General features: G+C 38.9%; 1 protein-coding gene across 2 annotated transcripts in view; it reads left to right on the top strand.

Moving 5' to 3' along the window:
* Positions 1–24682, top strand: part of MEGF10 (multiple EGF like domains 10) — a 174671-nt gene that overhangs the window by 64425 nt on the left and 85564 nt on the right. For both annotated transcript variants that reach the window (XM_070465081.1, XM_070465082.1), the window contains exon 5: positions 23243–23335. In XM_070465081.1, coding sequence (XP_070321182.1) covers positions 23243–23335 — 93 coding nt within the window. The remainder of the gene's footprint in view (positions 1–23242; positions 23336–24682) is intronic.

Raw genomic sequence — 24682 nt, 5'->3', positions numbered from 1 at the left:
ACATTTTGGACCTCTTAAGTCATGGAGATATCAATTGAGGTTCCTGAATTATGCACCTGGTCATAGGTTCATGTTACACCTTCTCCAATTAACTGGGAAGTTATATGTACTATTACTGCCCTTATCTCCAGGAAGAATGAGTTTCTTCTTTGTCAGCTGGAATATTTGGCAGGCTAACTCAGGAAGATATTGTCAGCAATTTTGTTTAAGGAATGGAAAAACATTTTCAATTTTGCCCCACTGTCAGCCACTGGAGGGGAAATACAGGTTTGGGGGACTGGCCGAACGGGCAAGGCTTTTGGAAAGAACTTCCTGTGGGTTCTTGTTTCCCTCACCTGGAGATGATGGAGTTGCTGTTGTTCAGTTGCTCGGACGTGCCAAACTCTTTGCAACCCTGTGAACTGCAGCGTGTCCGACTTGCCTGTCCTTCACTATCTCCCTGAGTTTGCTCAAACACATGTCCATTGAGTCAGTGATGCCATTCAACCATCTCATCCTCTGTCACCCCCTTCTCCTCTTGCCCTCAATCTTTCCCAGCATCAGGGTCTTTTCCAATGAGTTGGCTCTTCATATCAGGTGGCCAGAGTTTTGGAGCTTCAGCTGTAGTGTCAGTCCTTCCAATAAATATTCAGGGCTGATGTCCTTTTGGATTGACTGGTTTGATCTCTTTGCTGTCCAAGGGAGATGGTAGAGGGACACATTTAATTCTTTGTCCAGGCTTCATGTCATTTTGATCTGCTGCTGCTGAAAAGTTTTGGACTCAGATTTTCCTGGATGAGAAGAGCTAGAGTACAGGGCAAAAGCCTTGTTTGGGGCTGTGAAGATTCAGCCTTTGGCAGAGGACTGTTTTGGGGCGAGCGGTGCTTTTCTGGGGCATTCGGGGAACATGGTAAGGATTTCAGGGAGAGGGAGCACCTCTCTGAAGTTGAAGGCAATCAGAGCTTTCTGTTCCTGATTTGTCTGACTCCCACACTCACAGGCTTGTTTAATAATAAAGTTGTGATCTTGTCAACTATTTCCAAACCACCTTGGTGTGTAGACTCTTTTAAGCAGACCCTTTTGAGTACAGATAAAAGTGAGACAATCCTGTTACGCTATCCAAAGAGACCCTGAACTGACAGCAAAACCAGATGGTATGTTCCTAAGTACACCTACCCGTGATGCCCTTTCTGCCACTGGCAGTGGATTTTTTCATGTTTCCATAGGGACCCTGCCTTCTGTTGCCATGGAGCCCGACTTGGTTCAGAGGAATGTACCAGTAAATACTGGGAAAGATTCTTTGTCTGCATACTGCACCAGCAGAAATTCCAATTTTCCCACACATCTATTAGAATCTAACTTATGTTTTCTGATTTGGGTCTTTGGTATCTGCTAGTAGTGAAGATTGGAAATCTGATAAACAATGCAGGAAAACTTTTTTGTTTTATTGCTTATAATGCATGCTGACTACTTCAGATTTTATAGATAGAAACCCTGAATTTAATAATGATAATAAAACTTCTATGTTTAGCCTCCATCTAAACAGATGGAAATCTTGTCTTCTGCCTGTGTTTTCCTTAAGAAAGTTTGACTTTAGAGTCCCATGGAGACAGGGCCAAAGGAAAACAATGGAAAGCTTTACCTTATCTCTAGAAAATTAGGTTCTGCTATTTCAGTCTTTGCAGACAGGGAGAATTTTTACAGTTCCAATCATGTATGCAGTCTCCTTATGGGGATAGATAATAGCTAATATAAATGCTCAGAACTGAGAAGCAATTTTTTTTGTTGCACTATAACTTTTTAGAGAGACCTAATTTAAAAGTAATGGGAAAATTACATTTTGATCTAAGTGACCAACCACAAAATATTGACATGACCGGGTGATGATGAACTTGCATTTTTCAGTCTGGGATAGCTGCTGTCAGCACTTTCACAAATAATCCAGTGGTAAATTAGTACACCCCTCCAACCACATACACAGATGCTGAAGAGAGAGACTGATACAGGCAGTGCTCTGTGAGTACTGATCTTCCCTGGTGTGTGTGTTCAGTCCCTCAGTCATGTCCGACTCATTGTGACTCCATGGACTGTAGCCCGCCAGGCTCCTCTGTCCATGGGATTCTCCAGGTAAGAATATTGGTGCCATTGCCTCCTCCAGGACATAATCTTACGCAAGCCTGAAAGTGTAGTTGCTCAGTTGTGTCTGATTCTTTGTGACCTCATGGACTGCAGCCCCCCAAGCTCCTCGGTCCATGGGATTCTCCAGGGAAGAATACTGGAATAGGTTGCCATTTCCTTCTCCAGGCGATTTTCCTGACCCAGGGATCAAACCCAGGTTTCCTGTGTTGCATGCAGATTCTTTCCCATTGAGCCACCAGGGAAGCCCGGGTTCTTTCCTGAAGCTACAGTAATAGCCCAAGTCCCAGATGTAGGTTTTTTTTTTTTTCTTTTTTTCCTTGATGAGTAATTCTTAAAAAGATTGAAAGGAAATTATCTAGAGTTCCAAGAGAACCACCACAGAGAAAAGCAGCCGTCTTAGGTTACAGAGGGCAGCAGGGTGTGAAGGTCGGCCTCCCTGACCAGCTGGGCTCATTGGAGAAGCAAAGGCTGTTATGGGAAGTCTATAGATATGCCACACTGAGGTTTAAACTTTAATTTTGTTGTTTGTTTTAGTTGCTAAGCTGTGTCCGACTCTGCGACCCCATGGACCATAACCCTCTAGGCTCCTCTGTCCATGGGATTTCCCAGGCAAGAATACTAGAGTGGGTTGCTATTCCCGTCTCTAGGGGATCTTCCTGATCCATGGATCGAACCTGCATCTCCTGCACTGGCAGGCGGATTCTTTACCACTGAGCCACCAGGGAAGCCCTAGGCTTTAAAAACAACTGAATCAGTTGATTGAACTTAGCATGTAATCAAGGGACAGGAAAAGAAATGTGCTACTTCAGATGAAATCCGACTGTTGATCCAGAGAAGAGAATAGGTGTCCAGAGACTTGGACCCCCTGGGCATCATGTGTAGTTGCATGGCCCTGGGGTAAGCTACTGAGTACTCTTTGCAGAATTCACTGTTGCATTCAGCCAGTAAAATTGGAAAGTGCCTTGTCTTAGATTCCCTTTCTCAAAAATTTAAATTTGACTTTTAAATTTTTGTTGGAGTAAAGGCGTGTCTCAAACTTACTTGACCATGTAATTCCCTACCGCTTTTCCCCTCTTTTCTATTTCTTCTAAGAACAGAATAGGACTGATAGTTTCCAGAGTCTACTTATTTGGGAAATGATGCTGTAAGACCTTTGGTTTGCTTTTATATAACCTTAGACTGGTAATTATAAATATTTAACTTTATCAGAAACTCTTTAAATGTTAATTTTCTTGTTTTCTTCAACTTTATTGAGATATTATTGACAAGTAACACTGTGTAAGTTTAAGGTATACAGTGTGATGATTTGATAGACTTACATACTGAAAAATGATTACCATAGAGGGTTAGTTAACAGCTCCTTCATCTAACATAATCACCATTCATTTTTTGTAGTGAGAAGATTTAAAGTTTACTCTCAGCTTGTAGGCATGCAGTACAATGTTGTTATCTAAAATCACTCTGCTGTACATTAGCTTCCAAGGAATTATTCATCTTACAACTGAAAGTTTGTGCCCTTGGACAAACAGCCCCCTATTTTCCTCACTCCCACCCCCTGGAAACCACCATTCTACTATTAGTCCATCTTTTTCTGATTCCACATATAAATGATATCATACAGCATTTCTCTTTCTCTGTCTGACTTACATCACTTAGAATAATGCCTTTAGGGCCATCCATGTTGTTACAAGTGGCAGAATTTCCTTCTTTTTTATGGATAAGTATTAGTTCGTTGAATATATGTGTGTGTGTATGTGGGTGTATATGTATACACCCACATATATACACATATATATACACACATATATGATCTCATGTATTTTTCTCCACTCATCAGCCAAAGGAAATTTGGATTATTTTCACATCTTGGCTACTATGAATGGTTGTGCATTAGACAGAGTAGTGCAGATGTCTCTTTGAGATACTGAGTTTATTTCCTTTGTATATGTACTCAGAAATAGGATTCCTGAATCATATGGAAGTTCAATTTTTAATTTTTTCAGTAGCCTACATACTATTTTCCATAGTGACCATATCAATTTTCATTCCCACTATCAGTGCAAAAGTGTTTCGTTTTCTCTATATCCTTACGGACACTGTTTATCTCATTTTTTGATGCTAGCCATTCTGACAGTTGTGAGGTAAGGTGATGCCTCCTTGTGGTTTTGATTTGCATTTTCCTGTTAATTGTGATGACAAGCACCTTTTCATGTACCTGTTTTAGTGTATGATCCTTTCTGAATTCAGTTTGCTAATATTTGGGGGGGTGGATTTTGTATATTTATTCATCAGAAATATTGGCCTGTAATTGTTTTTTTGAGAGTCTTTGTCTGGTTTTGGCAACAGGTATGATTAGATAGCATCATTGACTCAATGGACATGAATCTGAGCAAACTCCAGGAGATAGTGAAGGACAGGGAAGTCTGGCATGCTGCAGTCCATGGGACTGCAAAGAGTCAGACATGACTTAACAACTGAAGAACAAGTGATGGCCTTGTAGAATGAGTTTGGGAGTTTTAGCAGAGTTTGAGAAGGATAGGTGTTACCTCTTTATATGTTTGGTTGTATTATCACATGAAACTGTCCAGTGCTGGACTTTGTTGAAAGATTTTTAGTTGCTGATTCAGATTCTTTAGTAATTGGTCTGCTCTGATTATCTACTTCTTGACTTGGTCTTGGAAGTTGGTATGTTTCTAGGATTATTTTCATTTCTTTTAGGCATCCATTGGTGGGCATTTTGTTTATTTCCATGTCTTATGTGAATTACTAGTGATATATATAATAATAAGTAGTGAATTGGGAGTGCATGTATCCTGTTTGTATCAGAGTATTCTAAATTTGACTTATACTTGCCTTTACCAGTGTGTTATATATTTTTATGTTAATAATTAGCATCCCTTTATTTCAGCTCAAAGAACTCTTTTTAGCATTTTCCCCCCAAACTTAAAACTTTTTATTTTGTATTGGAGAGAAATATCATGACATCCTTAAATGTGGAATCTAAAAAGAAATGAAACAAATGAACTTACTGAAAAAACAGAAAGAGACTCACAGACTTAGAAAGCTTTTTAGAATTTCTTAAAGGAAGTTAACGATGGTGATGAACTCCTTCAGCTTTTGTTTCTCTGGGAGAGTTTTTTATTTCTCCTGCATTTTGAGGGACAACTGCTGGATAGAGTTTTCTCACTTAGTGGTTTTTGTCTTTTGAGACTTTGAATACATCATTATCTCCAGGCTTTTAAGCTTTCTACTGAGACATCAGCCCATTGTTTTATGAGGGCTCCTTTGTAAGTTACAAGTTTATTTTCTGCTGCTGCTTTGAAGATTCTCTCTTTGTCTTAAATTTTTGACAGTTTTTAAATAATGTGACTTAAAGAAGATCTCTTTAAGTCAAATTTGTTTGGTGACTTATGAGGTTCATGTACTTAAATATCCAAATCTCTCTTATACTTAGGACGTTCTCAGCCATTATTTATTTAAATAAGCTTTCTGCTTCCTTTTCCCTCCCTTTCCTTTCATGATTTGCCATTGATTCCCTTTATGGTACCCTATAGATAACATAGGCTTTCTTAACTCTTTTTTATTCTTTTTTCCTTTGTTCTCCTCTGACAAGATGATATTAAAATGTCTGTCTTCCTTTTCACAGATTCTTTTTTCTGTTTGATAAATTCCTTTGTTGATGCTCTCTATTGTATTGTTCTTTATTTTTCATTTTATTCATTATATTCTTCAGATCCAGAATTTGTTTGGTTCTTTTTTTTATGATTTCCATTGCTTTATTAAGCGTCTTGTTTGTGTGTTTATCCTGATCTTACTGAATTGTCTTTCCATGTTTTCTTGTAGTTCATTGAGCTTCTTTTTAAAAAGCTGTTTTGAATTCTTTATTAGGTAAATCTCAGGCCTCCATGTCTTTGATGTTGGTTACCAGAGATTATTATGCTTCTTTGGTGATGTCATGTCTCCTTGATATTTAATGTTCCTTGAACTCTTTGTTTCTGTTTTCACTTTTGCAGTAGCAGTCACCTCCTCCGTCTTTCCTTACTGATTTTGGTAGATAAAAATGTCTTCTGTCAGCTCTGTAGGGGATTCTGAGACTTTCTGAGACCTTCTGTTGATATGCCATCATGGTTATCTGAGTCATGAACATCTTTTTTGTGTGTATTTCTTCTGTGTATTCTTGCCACCTCTTCTTGTTTTCCTCTATTTCTTTGCATTGATCACTAATCAGTAGATGGGGAATAGATGGGGAACTGATCAATAGATGGGGAAACAATGGAAACAGTGAGAGACTTAATTTTCTTGGTTTCCAAAATCACTGCAGATGGTGACTGCGGCCATGAAATTAAAAGACGCTTGCCCCTTGGAAGAAAATCTATGACTAACCTGACAGCATTTTAAAAAGCATAGACATTACTTTGCCAACAAAGGTCTGTCAAGTCAAAGCTATGGTTTTTCCAATAGAAATGTATGGATGTGAGAGTTGAACTATAAAGAAAGCTGAGCGCTGAAGAATTGATGCTTTTGACCTGTGGGGTTGGAGAAGACTCTTGAGAGTCCCTTGAACTGCAAGACAATCAAATCAGTCCATCCTAAAGGAAATCAGTTCTGAATATACATTGGAAGGATTGATGCTGAAGCTGAAGCTTCAATACTTTGGCTACCTGATGTGAAAAACTGTCTCATTGAAAAGGCCCTGATGCTGGGAAAGACTGAAGGCAGGAGGAGAAGGGGACGACAGAGGATGAGATGGTTTGATGGCATCACTGACTCGATGGACATGAGTTTGAGTAATCTCTGGGAGTTGGTGATGGCCAGGGAAGCCTGGCATGCTGCAGTCCATGGGGTCGCAGAGAGTCGGACACGACTGAGCAACTGAACTGAACTGATTGATGTGCCTGCTCCATGCTTCCTGCTCCCTCTGTGTGAGAAGTCTTAAACTTGCATAGCTTCTCTACATTCTACAGTGCAGCAGGCTTGGGACTGACGCCTTGCCTTTTGCTTTTCCAAGGGGAGAGCTAAATCTCAAGTTGGGATCTCTCCCTCGTCCACAGATTGAGGCGAGCTTTCTTCATACGTTCAGTAGCAGTTTGCCAAAGCTCATTCTCAGCCTCTGTTGGCAGCTTGCACAGTAAGCTGGATAAACAGTAGGGGGTGGCATTGGTTGAGGAGCACAGAATACTGGGAGTGCCCATGGACCAGTTGGGGGTATCCACAGGCTCCACGTCCGCTTTGGCACATGAGTGGGCTTCGTGATAGACTCTGTGACACGCACAGTTGGATCCACATTTCTTTAATGCCCTCTGAGATTTCTTTCTGCTTTTCTCCCAGTCTTCTTCCCTCCCTCTGGTCATGTAGCTCACAACTCCATACTCTTGAACATAGTAAGAGAGAGAGGGGCCTCTCTGACAAAGTCCTACACAGCTGGGGGGAAGCTCCACTCATTCATATGCACTAGTTTTCCCCGACATGAGCAATCACAGGATGAGAAGGACTCTCTCAACTTGCGCTATGGACAGGGTGGTGCACATAAAGTCTAACCATTCTTCTTACCCTCTCCATTGTGTTCAAACTGATATATACATATTTTTTTCTCCAGTGATGTGCTGGAGCTTATCCTCTGGGCACCTGGTACTTCTTAAAGGCTATCTCATCCAGGTGTTATTGTCTAATACATTGTTCTCTTGGGTTCCTAGACCATGGCCAAGATGGACTGGAGTGTTCACAGGCCACTCAGTGACCACAACTGGGAACAGGTCTGTGTGCCTATTACTTGATGCGCAGTTAGGTGAGACTGCTTCTGGGCCCCTTAGTATATGGTGTTGGATCCCATAGCTCCCACAAAGGCTTTTTTATCTGTGGGTGAGTGCTGAGTTATTGTTTTTGAAGGGGGATACCATGATAGATGTCTTTTTCAGGTGTGTTGGTTGTGTCACTCTGCAATTTCCTCTAAGGACAGTAATAATGTCTGTTTAAACAACTCAAGAAAGAAATTTTAGTTGAGTCATGACAGGATAAAACAGACACTTCCTTCCCTTCACCAATGTATAGATAATACACCTATTTACTATCTTCATCAATTGGTACAGCATTGGCTGGGCCTGTCTTCCAAGTATCAAACTATTATTCATAGAGCTATTTCATGGCAAATGGTTGTCTACCAAAAGCGAAGTTGTCAGTGGGTTATCTGCTTCTGTATATGAAGCTAATTTTGATATTAAATTCAAAACGGCTGTATAAATCATAGATTTGCAGTTAGTACAAGAGTCAATACTAAAATTAAGAGAAAAGGATGGACAAGTTTAAAATGCAATCTGTCAAAGAGCTTTATGGCTCTTCATTCTGAACATTCTAAGACTGTCACTGATGTATTTATAAAGCAGGCCAATACTCTCTGTTGGAGGTGGCAAACTAGCAGGCTGAATGATTTGACACATAGTCATGTTTTGTTTGGTCCACTTAATATTTGCATTTAAAGAACTTTTAACATGAAACCTAGGACTTTTATCTTCTACAGAAACATCAAGAGATTAGTAACACTGGCTTGATCTTCTTATGTGGCAATAGGCAGGAGACACTATTGCCTATCAGAGCCTACCCTTTTATTTATTTATTTTTAATTAAGATATAATTGATATATTATGTTAGTTTCAGGTGTATAGCATAATGATTCAATATTTGTATATATTGTGAGATGATCACCACAGTAGGACTAGTTAATGCTTGTCACCACACATAGTTACAAAATGGTTTTTTCTTGTGGTGAGGATTTTTATGGTCTTTTCTCTTAGCAACTTTCAGATATGCTATACAGGATTATTAAGTATAGTTACCATCCTATACATTACATTCCCATGACTTATTTTTATTTTATAACTGGCAGTTTGTACCTTTTGACCCCCCTGGAGCTGCTCCTTTTTAAATGAGCACATGCTGTCTGGATTTTCCAAGCCTTTATTGACCTACTTACTCTTTTCATTGATCCCCCTGGCTCCTGCAGGCATTTGAGTTTGTGTTCCCTGGTTTTTATGAGCCCTTCTAGTAGCAATGATCCTGCTGCCAGATTCCTTTTAGATGTTTGATCCTCCCCTTTCTGAAGAACTTCTGCCACTTAATATAGACATTTGGCTTAAGGCTTACATAGTGAAATGCAAATGTCCCTGACAAGGGAAATAACCTTAGTTGCTATAATTAGTCATTGATCCTTGGCTATGAGAACTCCATTTATTCTCAAGTTAGTGTTGACAGAGAAGGAGAGCAAAGAGGATACGAGGGCACCAGAGTCCAAAAGGAAATGTCCAGGGGCCATCACCCAGGAGGAGTGGGAAAAGTGGCAACTATGACCATCACTGCCCTCTTCACTTTCCCCGGAGCTGGCCTGTATTATTAACATGCGATTCAAACATGTTGGATAGCCAGAAGCAAATTGTCTGGAAACAAGTATCAGCACAATGAAATAGGGCAGAGAAATGTCACGGGGGTGCAAAGCATGCTGTGGGAAGGAATATTTGTCACGGAATTCCATGGCTCCGTAGAAAGTGGTCAGACCAAGAGGAATGCCATTCTAAAAACAGAAGAGCCTGCTGTGACAGTTCCCACAGAATCGCCCTGCTTTCCCAGTAGATACAAGCATGACCAGACAGGAAGGAAAATAATTCATCCCAAATGAAGGTACCTTCCTTCTGGTTTCTTCTCTCAACTGTCTCCTGATGATTCTGAAATCCTTCTCAAATTGAATCGGTTTGCAGTTGTGTCATCAAACCAGTTTGTAGGCTGAGTTGTTAGGAATTTGTGCTTAGGAGAATTAGAGTTTATTTCAGCACTTGTTAACTTTTTGAAACTCTGGTCCATTAGGATCATGTTACTTATATTATTCAAATCTGATTTAACTTAAAGAGACACAATGTGGGAGTTGTGGCCAGAAGAGCTAATGCCTGTGTATGTGTGGAATTAAGCTGAAAACTTTCCATTTTTAAATAAATGAATAGGATTATGTGCTCCACAGATGGTATTACAATCCCTTGTGTGGGATCCATTACAATAGTCAATTTCATTGCTTTCCTTGTATATGTCGTTTACTTTGTAGAGAAGCTTAGTGTGGAACATTGCATTGTGAGTTTGTCGTATTAACATTTCCCCAAATAAATATGTCTTGGGAGGCTCTAAAACAAATATCTTCAAAAACATTTGGAGAACCCACTCTCCAATGACCACACTTACTGAAATTGCAAAGCATGTTTATAGTGTCTTAGTGTTAGCTCAGGTTTTTTATTATGTCCTATTTGTATAGAGAGAGGTCTCTTTGGCCCTGTCTGGAAGTTCTTCTCACATTCTACCTTTCCTTTTTTAAGAACAGCTTTACTGAGGTAAAATTATCATAAAACAAACTGCACATATTTAAGGGTATGAGTTGATAGGTACTGACATATGTCTAAAATCATGAAATCACATCAATCATGATAGTGAACTTGTTCATCATGTATAAATATTTGCTCATGTCCCTTTGTAATTCCTCCTAGCCATTCCTACCTGCACGCCTCCGCCCACCCTCGGGTAACCATTGGACTACTTTCAGTCACTTTAGGTTGGTTTGCATTTTCTAGAGCTTTATATTAACACATATGCAATCACAATGTGTTCTTTTTTGTTTCTGGTCTCTTTCACTCAGCATAATCACTTTGGGATTTATCCATATTGTCAAATATATTATTGATTCATTTCTTTTTAGTGCTGGGTAGTATTCTGTTCTATAGATATACTGTAATTTATTTATTCTTTCATCTATTTATGGATACTTGGATTGTTTCCGGGTCTTAGCAATTACAAATAAAGTTGCTCTGAGAGTTTGTGTGAAAGTCTTGGTATGGATATATGCCTTCATTTCTTTTGGGTAATACCTTGGAGTAGGTATAAATCATTTGGTACAGTCTTTGAACACAATGTAGAGATGCTTTGTTTGTAGTAGCCAAAAGCTGAAAGTGATACAAATGTCCATCAGCAATGTAAGACACTGAATTAAATTTCCACAGTCATTGTCAACTGGCAATGTAATGAGAGTTCTAATTCTTCCAATCCTTGGTATAATCGATCTTTCTCATTTCAGTCATTTGAATAGATAGGTAGTATTATTTTATTGTAGTTTTAATTCATACTATTCTGGTGCTTAGTGATATTGAGCATCTTTTCAAGACATATGTACCACTAATACATCTTACTTGGTGAAGTGAGTAAATCTTTTCACCTGTTCATTTATTTGTAATTGAGCTGTTTATCTTATTTAGTATTTTTTGTATATTCTGAATACAAGTTCTTTATAAGCTAGTTTTTAAATAAATATTTCTTGCCTTCTGTGACTTATCTTTTCAATCTCTTAATGATATTTTTTGAAGAGTAGAATTTTTTAGTTTTGATGGATAAATTTATTAATTTGATCTTTGCAAGTTGTACTTTTGGTACCATATCTAAGAAGTCTTTGCCCAACTCAAGGTGAGGTCACAAAGGTTTTTTCCTATGTTTTTTCCCAGAGGCTATATACTTTTAAGTTTTATATTTAGGTTTATGATTCATTTTGAGTTAATATTTGTATATGGTGCAAAATTATATATCCATGTTTATTTATTTGCCTATAGATATCCAAATTTCCCAGCATTGTTGAGAAGACTATTCTTTCTTCACTGAATTATCTTTGTGCCCCTGTCAAAGGATAACCGTCCATATATGTGTGGATTGTTTGACTATCTTCTGTTCCCTTGATCTGTTTGTCTATATATATATATATATCAATATTGGAGAAGGAAACCTACTCTAGTTTTTTGCCTGAAAAATTCCATGGACAGAGGGAGCTTGGCAGGCTACAGTCCAAAGGGTCACAAAGAGTTGGGCACAACTGAGTGAATAAGCACAGACATCAATATCACACTGACTTAATTGCTGTAGTTTTTGAGTCTTTAAATCAAGTAGTATTAGTCTTTATCTTTTCCTGAGTTTTTTTGGCTATTGTAGGTCCTTTGTATTTATATATGAATTTTAAAATCACCTTGTCAATTTCAACCAAAGAAGCTGCTGGGATTTTAAGTGATATTGCATTGAATCTGTCGATCTGTTTGGGAGAAAATTAATCTTAACAGTAGTGAGTCATCTGATTCGTAAGTAATGTCTCTATTTTTACTTGAAGAGAATATCCCATATATTCTGATGTTGTTGGGTGAGGTGTTCTGTAAATGTCAAATAGGTCACTTTCCTTGGTAGTTTAATTAATTTCTGTCAGCAATGTTGTTAGTTATTAGTGTATAGGTCTTTCACATCTTTGGTCAGATTTATCCCTAAATTTTTCATATTTTTGGTGTTATAAATGTCTTTTAAAATTTCCATTGCTGAATGTTTCTCCCCTGTATATGGAGATATAAGTAAGTTTTTTTATATTGGTTTTTATCTGCAAACTTGTTAAACTCTCTTATTTTTAGTACCCTTTTTTTGAGTAGATTTCCATTAGATTTTCTGCATACATACATATATTTCAATAATCTGTAAACAAAGACAGTTTTACTTCTTCCTTCCCAATCTTTTATTGATACTTCTGTTTTCTTGCATTATTACCTTGCTAGAACCTTGCTGAATACAATTATAGGAGCAGACATTGTTGTTTTGTTCCTAATCTAAGGGGTCAAGTGTCATTCTCTTACTGTTGAGTCTAATCTTAGTGATAGGTCTTTCATATTTGCCCCTTTAGGTCAAGGAAGCTCTTTTTTTTTTTTTTTGAGTAATCTCAGTTTGTAGAGAATTTTTTTCAGGGATGGATGTTGGTTTTTGCCAAGTGCTTTTGGGATATTTTTGAGATACTTATTTTCTGCTATTATAGAGTTTTTTAAAAAAACTCAGGAACTGACTCATCTGAAAAACCTTCCAAAGGGCCAGTGTATGTTAGGAATCATGTCTGGCTACAATAAGTAGATAGTTGAAAAATGGAAACATTTACTGAGGAATTTTTTATGTAATAAAATGTCTGGTAGTGGTTTATGGCATTTGTTCATCCATGCAAGAAATTCAGAGCAAAGAGTTCCACGATTCCCTGGGCACTTCCCTCAGGGTTGTATGTGTGTGTGCGCTCAGTCATGTCCAACTCTTTGCCACCCCATGGACTGTAACCCGCCAGGTTTCTCTGTGAAATTTTCCAGGTAGGAATACTGGAGTTGGTTGCCATTTCCTAATGCAGGAGATCTTCCCAACCCAAGGATCGAACCTGTATCTCTGTGTCTTCTATATTGGCAGTGGATTCTTTACCACTGCACCACCTGGGAAGTCCCTCCCTCAAGGTTGCCTGATGGTATTTTCAGATTCAGCCTTTTTGTCCACATACTGGGCGCCAAGAAGAAGAGAGAGATGGGGAATTGCACTTACCATTCAGCCTATCCTTCTATACTGTTTCCACATGGACACTTCAGTCCAGAAAGAGGGCTGGGCATGTGGTGTATTGCTGGTCATGTCATTGTCCTTGGTGAAAGCGGTATTCTATTAATCAAGGTAGAAAGAAGACTACACATTAGGTATACAATTAGAGATGTCTGCCAAAGACACTGGCAGTAATTGTTCTTTGTACTTGTCCTTCCAGCTCTGTCATGAAAGCTCTATCAATAATGGAAGGAAAAGAAGTTTAAGTGTGGATTTTTAAAAAATACCTTTACTAACTTCAACTTTCTAGACCCCCAGTGTTTTCTCAGTCTCCGTGACTGATCAGCCATCAGTGCATGTCACGTATATGAACTTGTGGTGGCTGTGGGGTGAGAGCCCCTTGCCCTATGCAGTGAGTTATGTATCTTTGGGGATGGGATGAAAAGAGAATGGGGTCTGAGGCAGCTGCTGTTGGCATCTCTTTCCTGCAACTTTACTCCAGAGGTGTCCACTTCCCCAGATCAGATATTCTCACTTTCCTGAGATCCTCCTTGTTCTCACTCCAGGTGGAATTAATTGCTCTCTTCAGTATTTTTATGATGACTTTTTTGAGATGTAGTTCAATACCATAATATTCAACCATTAATAATTTAGTGGGTTTTAGCATCTTTACAGAGTTGTACAACCAGGTCACAATCAATTTTAGAATATTTTTATTTCCTCAGTAAAACCCTGTACCCATTGGCCATCACTCCACATTCATACTTAGTCCCTTCCAGTCCTAGTCAACAACTAATATATTTTCTGTCTCTATTTGGATTACATATAAATGGAAACATTGAATATGCTTCACAGTATTTGTTCATGTAGTAGTGTATTGTTAATTGCTCATATGTGTCTGACTCTTTACCACCCCATGGACTGTAGCCCGCCAGGCTCCTCTGTCCATGGGATTCTCCAGGCAAGAATACTGGAATGGGTTGCCATTTCCTTCTCCAGCAGATCTTCCCAACCTACGGACTGAACCTGGTCTCCTGCATTGCAGGCAGATCCTTTCCCTGTATTACACTTGCATTCCACTCTGCATTTTTGGGGTTTGAGGAGCCTATATTTGACTTTCTTTGCAGACTAAGAGTTCCTGGTCTGCCATTTTTGTGTCCATAGTAGTGTCCAGTAATGTGCCTGCTACCTCAGTAACCTTGAATTGAAGGAGAAGGAAATCCATTCCTTTTCATGAAAAAACACAAGAAGGCAGACTGCAGTGTAATGTGTGCAGATATGAAAACAAAATGATTCTGTAGTGAACACTGTAGCAGAAATTTGATTTTTATAGAGACATTGGGTATAATTGGTCACAAACAAAAATATGGAGTGGATAAAATTTATCTTAGAAGTCAATTCTCTACTTTCTCTGTTTTTCCTCATCTGAATCTTCTAACTCCTGACTTGTAGCCATCTAGCATACCTGCCCTAGTATCTGACCCAGTGAAGTTGTTATCATCCTTTTCTTCCTGTCTCCCTACTCCCATCAAAACTCATCAGACATTTTGGTCAACTAAGATTCAGACACCTGGAGTCACTCCTACTGCCTCTATTGCCACTGCAAATATTGGGAAAATCATTTCATTTTCCAGGTCCCAGTTTTCTTATCTGAAAGATGTGGGAATGGTGTTCAGTAAAGGCACCTTTTACTCTAAGAAATCTATGTTCCTCTGTAGCAATTCAGAATAAAAAATGAGCAAGACAGGGTTTGTTACTTTTTATTCATGACATCAAGATAGACTTCTCAGGAAAGATGGATTAGTTCAAACGTGTGTGTTTCTCAGTTCAGTTGCTCAGTCATGTCTGACTCTTTGCAACCCCATGGACTACAGCACGGCAGGCTTCCCTGTCCATCACAAACTCCCAGAGCTTACTCAAACTCATGTCCATTGAGTCGGTGTTGCCATCAAACCATCTCCTCCTCTGTCGTCCCCTTCTCCTCCTGCCCTCAATCTTTCCCAATATCAGGGTCTTTTCCGATGAGTCAACTCTTCGATGAGGTGGCCAAAGTATTGGAGTTTCAGCTTCAGCATCAGTCCTTCCAGTGAATATTCAGGACTGATTTCCTTTAGGATTGACTGGTTGGATCTCCTTGCAGTTCAAGGGACTCTCAAGAGTCTTCTCTAACACCACAGTTCAAAAGCATCAATTCTTCTGCGCTCAGCTTTCTTTATAGTCCAACTCTCACATCCATACACGACTACTGGAAATATTATATCTTTGACTAGACAGACCTTTGTCAGCAAAGTAATATCTCTGCTTTTTAATATGCTGTCTAGGTTGGTCATAGTTTTCCTTCCAAGGAGCAAGCATCTTTTAATTTCATGGCTGCAGTCACCATCTGCAGTGATTTTGGAGCCCAAGAAAATAAAGTCTATCACTGTTTCCATTGTTTCCCCATCTATTTGCCATAAAGTGATGGGACCAGATGCCACGATCTTAGTTTTCTGAATGTTGAGTTTTAAGCCAGTTGTTTCACTCTCCTCTTTCACTTTCATCAAGAGGCTCTTTAGTTCTTCACTTTCTGCCTTATTGTTGGTGTCATCTGCATATCTGAGGTTATTGATATTTCTCCCAGCAATCTTGATTCCAGCTTGTGCTTCATCCAGTCTGGCATTTCGTATGATGCCAGTTAAACTGCATACAAGTTAAATAAGCAGGGTGACAATATACAGCCTTGACGTACTCCTTTCCCGATTTGGAACCAGTCTGTTGTTCCATGTCCACTTCTAACTGTTGCTTCTTGACCTGCATACATATTTCTCAGGAGACAGATTAGATGGCCTGTTGTTCCCATCTCTTTAAGAATTTTCCACAGATTGTTGTGATCCACACAGTCAAAGGCTTTGGCGTAGTCTGTAACTCAGAAGTAAGTGTTTTTCTGGATCTCTCTTGCTTTTTCGATGACCCAGTGGATGTTGGCAATTTGATATCTGGTTTCTCTGCCTTTTCTAAAACCAGCTTGAACATCTGGAAGTTCATGGTTCACATACTGTTAATGCCTGGCCTGGAGAATTTTGAGAATTACTTTGATAGCACGTGAGATGAGTGCAATTGTGTGATAGTTTGAACATTCTTTGGCATTGCCTTCCTTTGGGATTGGGATGAAAACTGACCTTTTCCAGTCCTGTGGCCACTGCTGACTTTTCCAAATTTGCTGGCATATTGAGTGCAGCACTTTCACAGCATCACCTTTTAGGATTTGAAATAGTTCAACTGGAATTCCATCACCTCCACTAGCTTTGTTCATAGTGATACTTCCTAAGGCCTACTTGACTTCACATTCCAGGATGTCTGGCTCTAGGTGAGTGATCACACCATTGTGGTTATCTGGGTCGTGAATATCTTTTTTGTACAGTTCTTCTGTGTACTCTTACCACCTCTTCTTAGTATCTTCTGCTTCTGTTAGGTCTGTACCATTTCTGTCCTTTATTGAGCCCATCTTTGCATGAAATGTTCCCTTGGTATCTCTGATTTTCTTGAAGAGATCTCTAGTTTTTCCCATTCTATTGTTTCCTCTATTTGCATTGATCACCGAGCAAGGCTTTCTTATCTCTCCTTGCTATTCTTTGGAACTCTGCATTCAAATGGTATATTTTTCCTTTTCTCCTTTGCCTTTAGCTTCTCTTTTCTCAGCTATTTCTAAGGCCTCCTCAGACAGCCATTTTGCCTTTTTGCATTTCTTTTTCTTGGGGATGGTCTTGATCACTGCCTCCTGTACAATGTCACAAACCTCCGTCCATAGTTCTTCAGGCAGTCTGTCTATCAGATCTAATCCCTTGAATCTATCACTTCCATTGTATAATCATAAGGGATTTGATTTAGGTCATACCTGGATGGTCTAGTGATTTTTTTCCCCTACTTTCTTCAATTTAAGTCTGAATTTGGCAATAAGGAGTCCATGATCTGAGCCACAGTCAGCTCCCAGTCTTGTTTTTGTTGACTGTATAGAGCTTCTCCATCTTCCGCTGCGAAGAATATAATCAAACTGATTTCAGTATTGACCATCTGGTATGTTTCTAGTGGACAATTATTTTCAAGAAATGAATCATGGAAGCATTTTTCAAGTGAACTTAAATGCATTGATTATAATATATCTTTTAAGACACAGTAGGTACTGTGTTTATAGGTGTAATTGGTTTAAAGGAGTCTCTAGTCTTTTTGCTCTTACTTTTACCTTTCTGTCATACCCTAGGTGTAAATCCAAAGGGAAATGTTTATGGCAGAAGAGAAAACTATTGAGTGTAGTTAGTGACTCCCAGTATTAAAGGCAAGTATTTACAAGTGAAAGGAATGAGTAACTGGTAATGGGATTTAAATGGATTTAGGAACTAAGGCTGAAACAGGATCCTAATTAGAGAAGATTCCAGGGTCATCAGGTCAGTCCTCACCTGTCCATCAGGCAGACAGGCTGTCCACAGCTTTGACTTCAAAGATAGAGCATGTTTTTCTCATCACTGTGTCTTGCCCCCCGGTTCTTGAGAGAGAGGATGCCTTGCCTGCCCCTTGCAACTTGATGTGTCCGCAGTGGTATACCAAATGGCTCCACATATTCAGCTTACATCAGTGTCTAAAAGATTACCAAAAACTCAGAATGTGATTCTTCACCATTTTTTTCAAGAGAGATGTGAAAAAAGAATCATATTGGGTAGATTGTCATTATTAGCATTTTCCTGGAATTAATTGCACTTACAAAAATGAGAATAGGGGCTTCCTTGGTGGCTCAGTGGTCAAGAATTTGCCTGCCAATGCAAGGGTCTAAGGTTCGATCCCTGATCTGGAAGGATCCCACATACTACAGAGAAACTAAGCCCCTGTTCCACAACTATTGAGGCTGTGCTGCAGAGCCCCGGAGCTGCAACTACTGAGCCCACATGTCCCGACTACTGAAGCCTGAGTGCCCGAGAGCCCACGCTCTGCAATAGGAGAAGCCACCTCAGTGAGAAGCCCACACAGAGCAACTAGAGAGTATTCCTCTCTCTCTGCAACTAGAGAAAAGTCAGCAGTGAAGACCCAGCACAGGCGAAAATAAGTAAATAAATATTTTAAAAATAATGATAGCCTAGGGAATAAAATGACATTTTCCCATGGATGAGAAAGCCATACTTAGGATGGTTCTTTTGTGCTTCTTGAAATTTAAGCTGTTGAGCATTTGCTACAAAAGACCGCTGTTCCCTGTCTTCTTTTCCAGCTGACTTTGGAATTTTCTATGTGACAAATTCATGTCTTTAACTCGCCATGGTTTCTCACATGGAGTCTGTTAGTCATGAAAGCTCAGCACCCAGAGTAGGTGGCATTTGAGGCTGAAAGGAAAGATGAAACTAGGGTAGGGATCTAGCTCAACCTGTTTCCTAGAGGGAGAGTCTGTGTTTGTCACCACAGATGCTATGGTCATTTTCCTGCAACTTGGAGAATTGGTGCATCAGAGAACAAGGTTTTCTAGCTTGCTCTCATCTCCTGAATTCTCTCTTTGCTCTCACTGGTCTGTGGGTTCTTGATGAGAACTGTTGCTGGGTGTGGGGAGTCCCGAGCTGTGGGACAGGGCATGGAACAGAGAGGATGCTTGTATGGCAGTCTAATGCCATGTGGATTCTGCATGACACAGCAGTAGAATTTTGTATTCTTTCCTATGAGGATCTGTACCAACAATATATTTCATTATTTAGATCATTATTTGACCTTAGGCTTCAATGCCTTGAGGTGATTCCTTTGACTCTAGCTTTAATGAAGGGAAAAAAAAATCATTAGGAAAGCAGATTGCGCCTTCCAATTCCTAATTAACTTGCAGTCTAATTTGTTTTCTGCTATCTACTTATGTTTTGCTTTAGACTTTAGCCAAATGTTATTTCAAGGTTTTCATAAAAAAAAAAAAAAACAAACAACTAGATTTTAAAATTACCATCATAGGAGTTTTTTCATCTATTACAATTGACTGGTCTTCTTGGTGTTCATTTCATAAAATACAAAGTTTGTATCACTAGGAATCAAACATGAGAGCATTTGCATGAGTATTCAGCAATCTCAAAGCATTTTGAAGCAGATCTTCTTTGATGTCTCCATGTAGAACTTCACTTAGCATCCTTTTTTGGAATCAACAAAACAAGAGTAACAAAGAACAATCAACTGGTACCCAAGCATAAGCAATTCTGATTCCTAACCTTTCGGGACCCAGGTTTAACTTACCATGCGTTTTTTTACCCATTTTAGTAGTGTATTAGAGGAAAGGCTCTAGACCGGTTTGCTTAGTCCTTCCTTTCTTTCCGGTTGATTCAGGTGGGTGCAGTGCAGAATCTTTTGGTGTTGCCCAGGGGCGAAGAGCTAAACTACATCTAAAACCACAGTTGAGTTTGTAGTCTGTATCGTGGTTGTGCATATCAAAGACATAGTTTGGAGGAGAGAAAGATGTGCAGTAAAAGAAGGCATAAAGGAAGATAAAAGGAATGAAAAAACGAGAGAGGAAAAAGGGAGAGGAGCAAATTGAGACTTGCCTGTGGAACACCCTCCAAACCCCTCCTCTCCTGGCCCCATGCTATTTGTACATATAAAACCCCAGGTTACTGTCATCCAATCCAGTGACCTGGGTACCCAGAGATTTTCCAAGTTTCAAATGGTGGAACTGATTTTTTGATCAAATGAAATTATATGTAGATGCCTAAGATATAAAGACAAAGTTGTGTTTTATTAATATAAATTTGCTTCATCATTTAACATTTATAACATTTGCTTAGTATAAAATTAATGGGTGAGAACAAGAGTATTTTAAATAGACATAAAATTGAAATTTGAGAATATGAATGATACTTCTTTTCATCAACCACTATATACAATTTCTGTGTTTTCTTTTAAATGAACAGTAACAGAAAACTCTGGTTTCATATTAAAGAGAAATAGTGTCTGATTTTTAAAACTTCTCAAACTGTGGAAACAGAATTTTAAGTAGATTTACTATCTTGAAGGAAGAGAAATTGAAAATTGGATGTCTGAAGACTGATCACTAACAATATGTTGCAAACATAGATGTCATCAGTACACTAGCCAAGTTGGACCAAGGACTGTCAAATTTGCATCTTTACAAAGGGTGCCAGCATCCTCTGTAAGATGCGAGTGTCCTAGGTGTACATGCTACCATGTAACTGTGTGATTCAAGACCCAGACCATCTCCTGCACAATTAGGGGAAATTATATATTATATTATTATAAGATACACACACACGCACGCGCACACTTGCACACACGTGCATATATTGCTGAGCCAAAAGTGATCATCACTTTTAAGGTTTTTATCAAGAAAATTCAGACATGAAGAGACATAAGGGAAAGACATTTTAGGTAGAGAAAGCAAAAGCAAGAATAGAAAGAAAAACAAATGGAAGTGAGAAGATCTGTCTGGGCGCAGTGTTTGGAGCAATATCTTTGGAAAGAGAGAAAAATACTTTGAAAATCAAAGGTATCAGGACTTTATTCTGAGAATTAGTGGGGAATAGTCTAAAGAAAGATATAAATTTGTTACAAGAAACCATCAGGTAGGTCACCTGATAAAGACACTACAACAAAATAGAGTGATCAAAATTTCAGGAAATACAAGTTTACATCCTATTAAACGTCCTATTACATCTTCTGGGCATTGTGTGACATTTTGTAGAACCTTACATACTCCAGTTATGGCATTTTGCTGTCTTGTACTTGCATACCTAACATTTAAAAAACTAATAGTAAGGCCTTTTTGAATGAATGGCCCATCTACAATATGAAACATGCATGGAAATGGCAGGAGACACTGAATCCTAAGATTGGCACCTATCAACTTAACCCAGCAGCTTGTCAGCATGTTATAGGGCAGTGTGTTCATATGTTACAGACAGATTTTGCTTTTAATTACAGTTACGAATGTAATTGTGGCTCAGTGGTAAAGAACCCATCTGCCAAAGGAGGAGACACGGGTCAATCCCTGGGTGGGGACGATTCCCCTGGAGAAGGAGATGGCAACCCACTCCAGTACCCTTGCCTGGAGAATCCCATGGACAGAGGAGACTGATGGGCTACAGTCCCGGGGGGTTGCAAAGAGCCGGACACGACTGAGTGACTGAGCACATACATACAAGCGTCTCCTTGGAACTCTAGTGTCAAAATCTCTAGCTTGCATGGCTGGTACCCCTCACCAAATCGCTTGGGTATTAAGGAATTATTCTGGTAATAGGATGTAAACTTGTATTTCCTGAAATTTTGATCACTCGGTTTTGTTTCAGTGTCCTCATCAGGTGACCTACCTGATGGTTTCTTGTAACAAACTTATATCTTTCTTTAGAATATTCCCCACTAATTCTCAGAACAAAGTCCTGATACCTTACTTTGATTTTCAAAGTATCTCTCTTTCCAAAGTTATTGCTCCAAACACTGTACCCAGACAGATCTTGTCACTTCCATTTATTTCTGTTTCTTCTCTTGCTTTTGCTTTCTCTTCATCTAAAATGTCTTTCCCCTATATCTCTTCGTGTCTGAATTTTTTTGATAAAAACATTAAAAGTGACAATCACTTTTGGCTCAGCAGTATATAAATATGTGTGTGTGTGTAAACCTGATAATATAATATATAATGAATATATACACAATATAGACTTACAACAGTATATAAATCACACTGAAGATATTTAACGACATAGAAAGATTTTTCCCCATTTTATTGAGGAAATATAAATTGAAAAATATTATGATTATCTTTTTTTCCTTAAGAGACAGGTTTATTTTGCTTGTTGGTATTTTATGACTGGGCAATAGCTCCATTTTATTTTTATAATAAGAAATGAGTTAATAAAACTTCTCTCTCAAGCGTAGGACAGCTTATCCCATCCTTAAGTCAAATTTTGGAAGATCTTAAATCCAAACTCTTCTGAATTGTTTTCACAATTACTCATATCTCCAGATACTTTAAAGAAGGTTTAACCATGTGAGTGACACTAAGGGTGAAGGTAATACTGACGCCCAACACCGCATCTTTCTGATGTCCCTTTCTGTTTATCCACTGAGCTTTGTTTTGGAACTCATCAGACTACCCATCTGCTCATGTTTGCAATGATATCCCTTATCTTTGCACGTTGGGTCACACCAGTGATATGCAGTAATGAAATGGGAACTGAGATTTACTATTTCCTAAAGACCTGGATGACATTTTTCAGCTATTCTCCTCAACAGACAAAGGATATCGAGTTCTGCTGTGTCATAGTTATGAATAACACGTGCACAAAGAAATTTGACTGTTGTTTCTAGTAAAGGTATTATTATATAAGGGGAATAGCTTTTGGTCTCCTCTGTTGCCTTGGAATCCTGAGATCTTGCCTTGTGTATGTTTGTGCATCCACATATGCTTCTGCTGAAACAAAGAGGATATATTTGGTAGTCATTGGTAATGTTTTTAAAAGTAGATCAGGCAGTTTTCCTTGAAACTTCTTTCCTAACTTAGCATGAAGTAGAGTTAAATAGTAGAAATGAAGGCATTTATTTGGAGGTTTCAAAATAAGAAGGGGAATTGTTTGGTTACACAGAGGACTGCAAGAGGGCTGAGGAACGGAATGAAGAAAATTACCAAGCATGCATGTTGTTTTTAAGCGATACTTGAGACTGATATGTGAAACAGCTGTGTTGTTGGGGTTTTTTTTCTTGTGCCAACTTTCCTTATTTGATTGATTTTTCTCTCTGACAGCCCACTGTGCTGATAAATGTGTCCATGGTCGCTGCGTTGCTCCAAACACCTGTCAGTGTGAGCCTGGCTGGGGTGGGACCAACTGCTCCAGTGGTGAGTGTGCACCTGCTCTTGTCTGTCTCCGGATGTTTTTGCTCTATGAGCCCCTTGTCTCCATGGGTTTCCCTCTGTAGCCCAATGCAGAATGTGGTGTGGATCCCCAGCCCAGCTCACAAATAGTGTTTCTTTGAAATCTCTACATGTATTATACATAGAACCGTTATGAATAGAGTATAAAGAAAGGCGCTTGGAAAGCAGGAGATCTCAGTAATCTGATTCTGATACTTCTATGAATATGAATATATATTCCAGAGTAGGATCCAGAATTCAGATTCCTTCATTCAGTAAGGCAGTTGTGGTAACACAGCTATTGTATGCTGACATCTGTTTTTACTTGTTCATATATCTAATATATTTTCTTGGTGATGAAAATTTACCACTTGTTGGTTTTAAAGCAGAAGCCAAGTTGATATTTTCAATGCTTAACTTGTTTATTTATCTCTGAATTCTGAGTTACAAATAATAAGTACTTTCTCAGATAACTGGAGTGAACTGGTAGTAAATGAAAATTCATGACCATTTAGGTACTCATTCATAATATATAATTTGTCTCCATTGTATTAGAATTATAATTCTAAGATGATGGTGTTTTGGATGATAAACAAATTGCACTTAAAATCCTGTATTCATGATTATGAGGATTAAATGATGGACTGTCATGTAATACAGTTGCTTTTCTAAATTTCACAGTTAAAACTTAAGTTTTCTGGCTAACTCCTTGCTGCGCGTGTAATTGTGTACTCTTCCTATTCCTTTGTACTTCATTTTGCCTTGAAAAATGTGAGAAAGAGCTCAAGTGCAACTAAATTGTAATGCATGAAATGTTAACATTTAGAGAAAGGGAATAATAGTTTTCAAATTACCAAGCTCTCATGACAACACAGATTTGTCCTCATTGCTACCAGAGAATTTTCTGAAACCAGTCAAAAAAGAACGTCAGGCTGTGTATGATAGGTAAGCTGGTTTTAGGAATTTTTACTTGCTTCCTTTTGGAATTGGGGAGGTTATTCTTTACCTAGTTAGAGCTGCTTTGTTTTAGACTTGCGATTTCTTGGCTGTCTCTACAACAGCATCGATCTCCAGGGGAGGTCCTTGTGCTCTCTGTGCCCAGAACATTCCATGTGAAAGAGACTTTTTATTGTGTCTTTGGGAGCATGTATGCACGTCTCTCTGTCCCTGACAGGATTCCCATTCCAATGGGTAACTGTCTTGAAGGGTTTTGTTTGGCTTCTGCCGGAGATCAGGAGGAGAGTGGGCATTTTGTTCACACTGTTGAGGCAGAGTGTTTAGGATGTGGGATCTGGCTCATGTCCATTTTTTTGGCCAACTGACCTCAAATGC

This window comes from Odocoileus virginianus, chromosome 3 (assembly GCF_023699985.2).
Source record: "Odocoileus virginianus isolate 20LAN1187 ecotype Illinois chromosome 3, Ovbor_1.2, whole genome shotgun sequence".
NCBI classification, from domain to species: Eukaryota; Metazoa; Chordata; class Mammalia; order Artiodactyla; family Cervidae; genus Odocoileus; species Odocoileus virginianus.
This window is presented reverse-complemented; position numbering and strand designations above follow the sequence as displayed.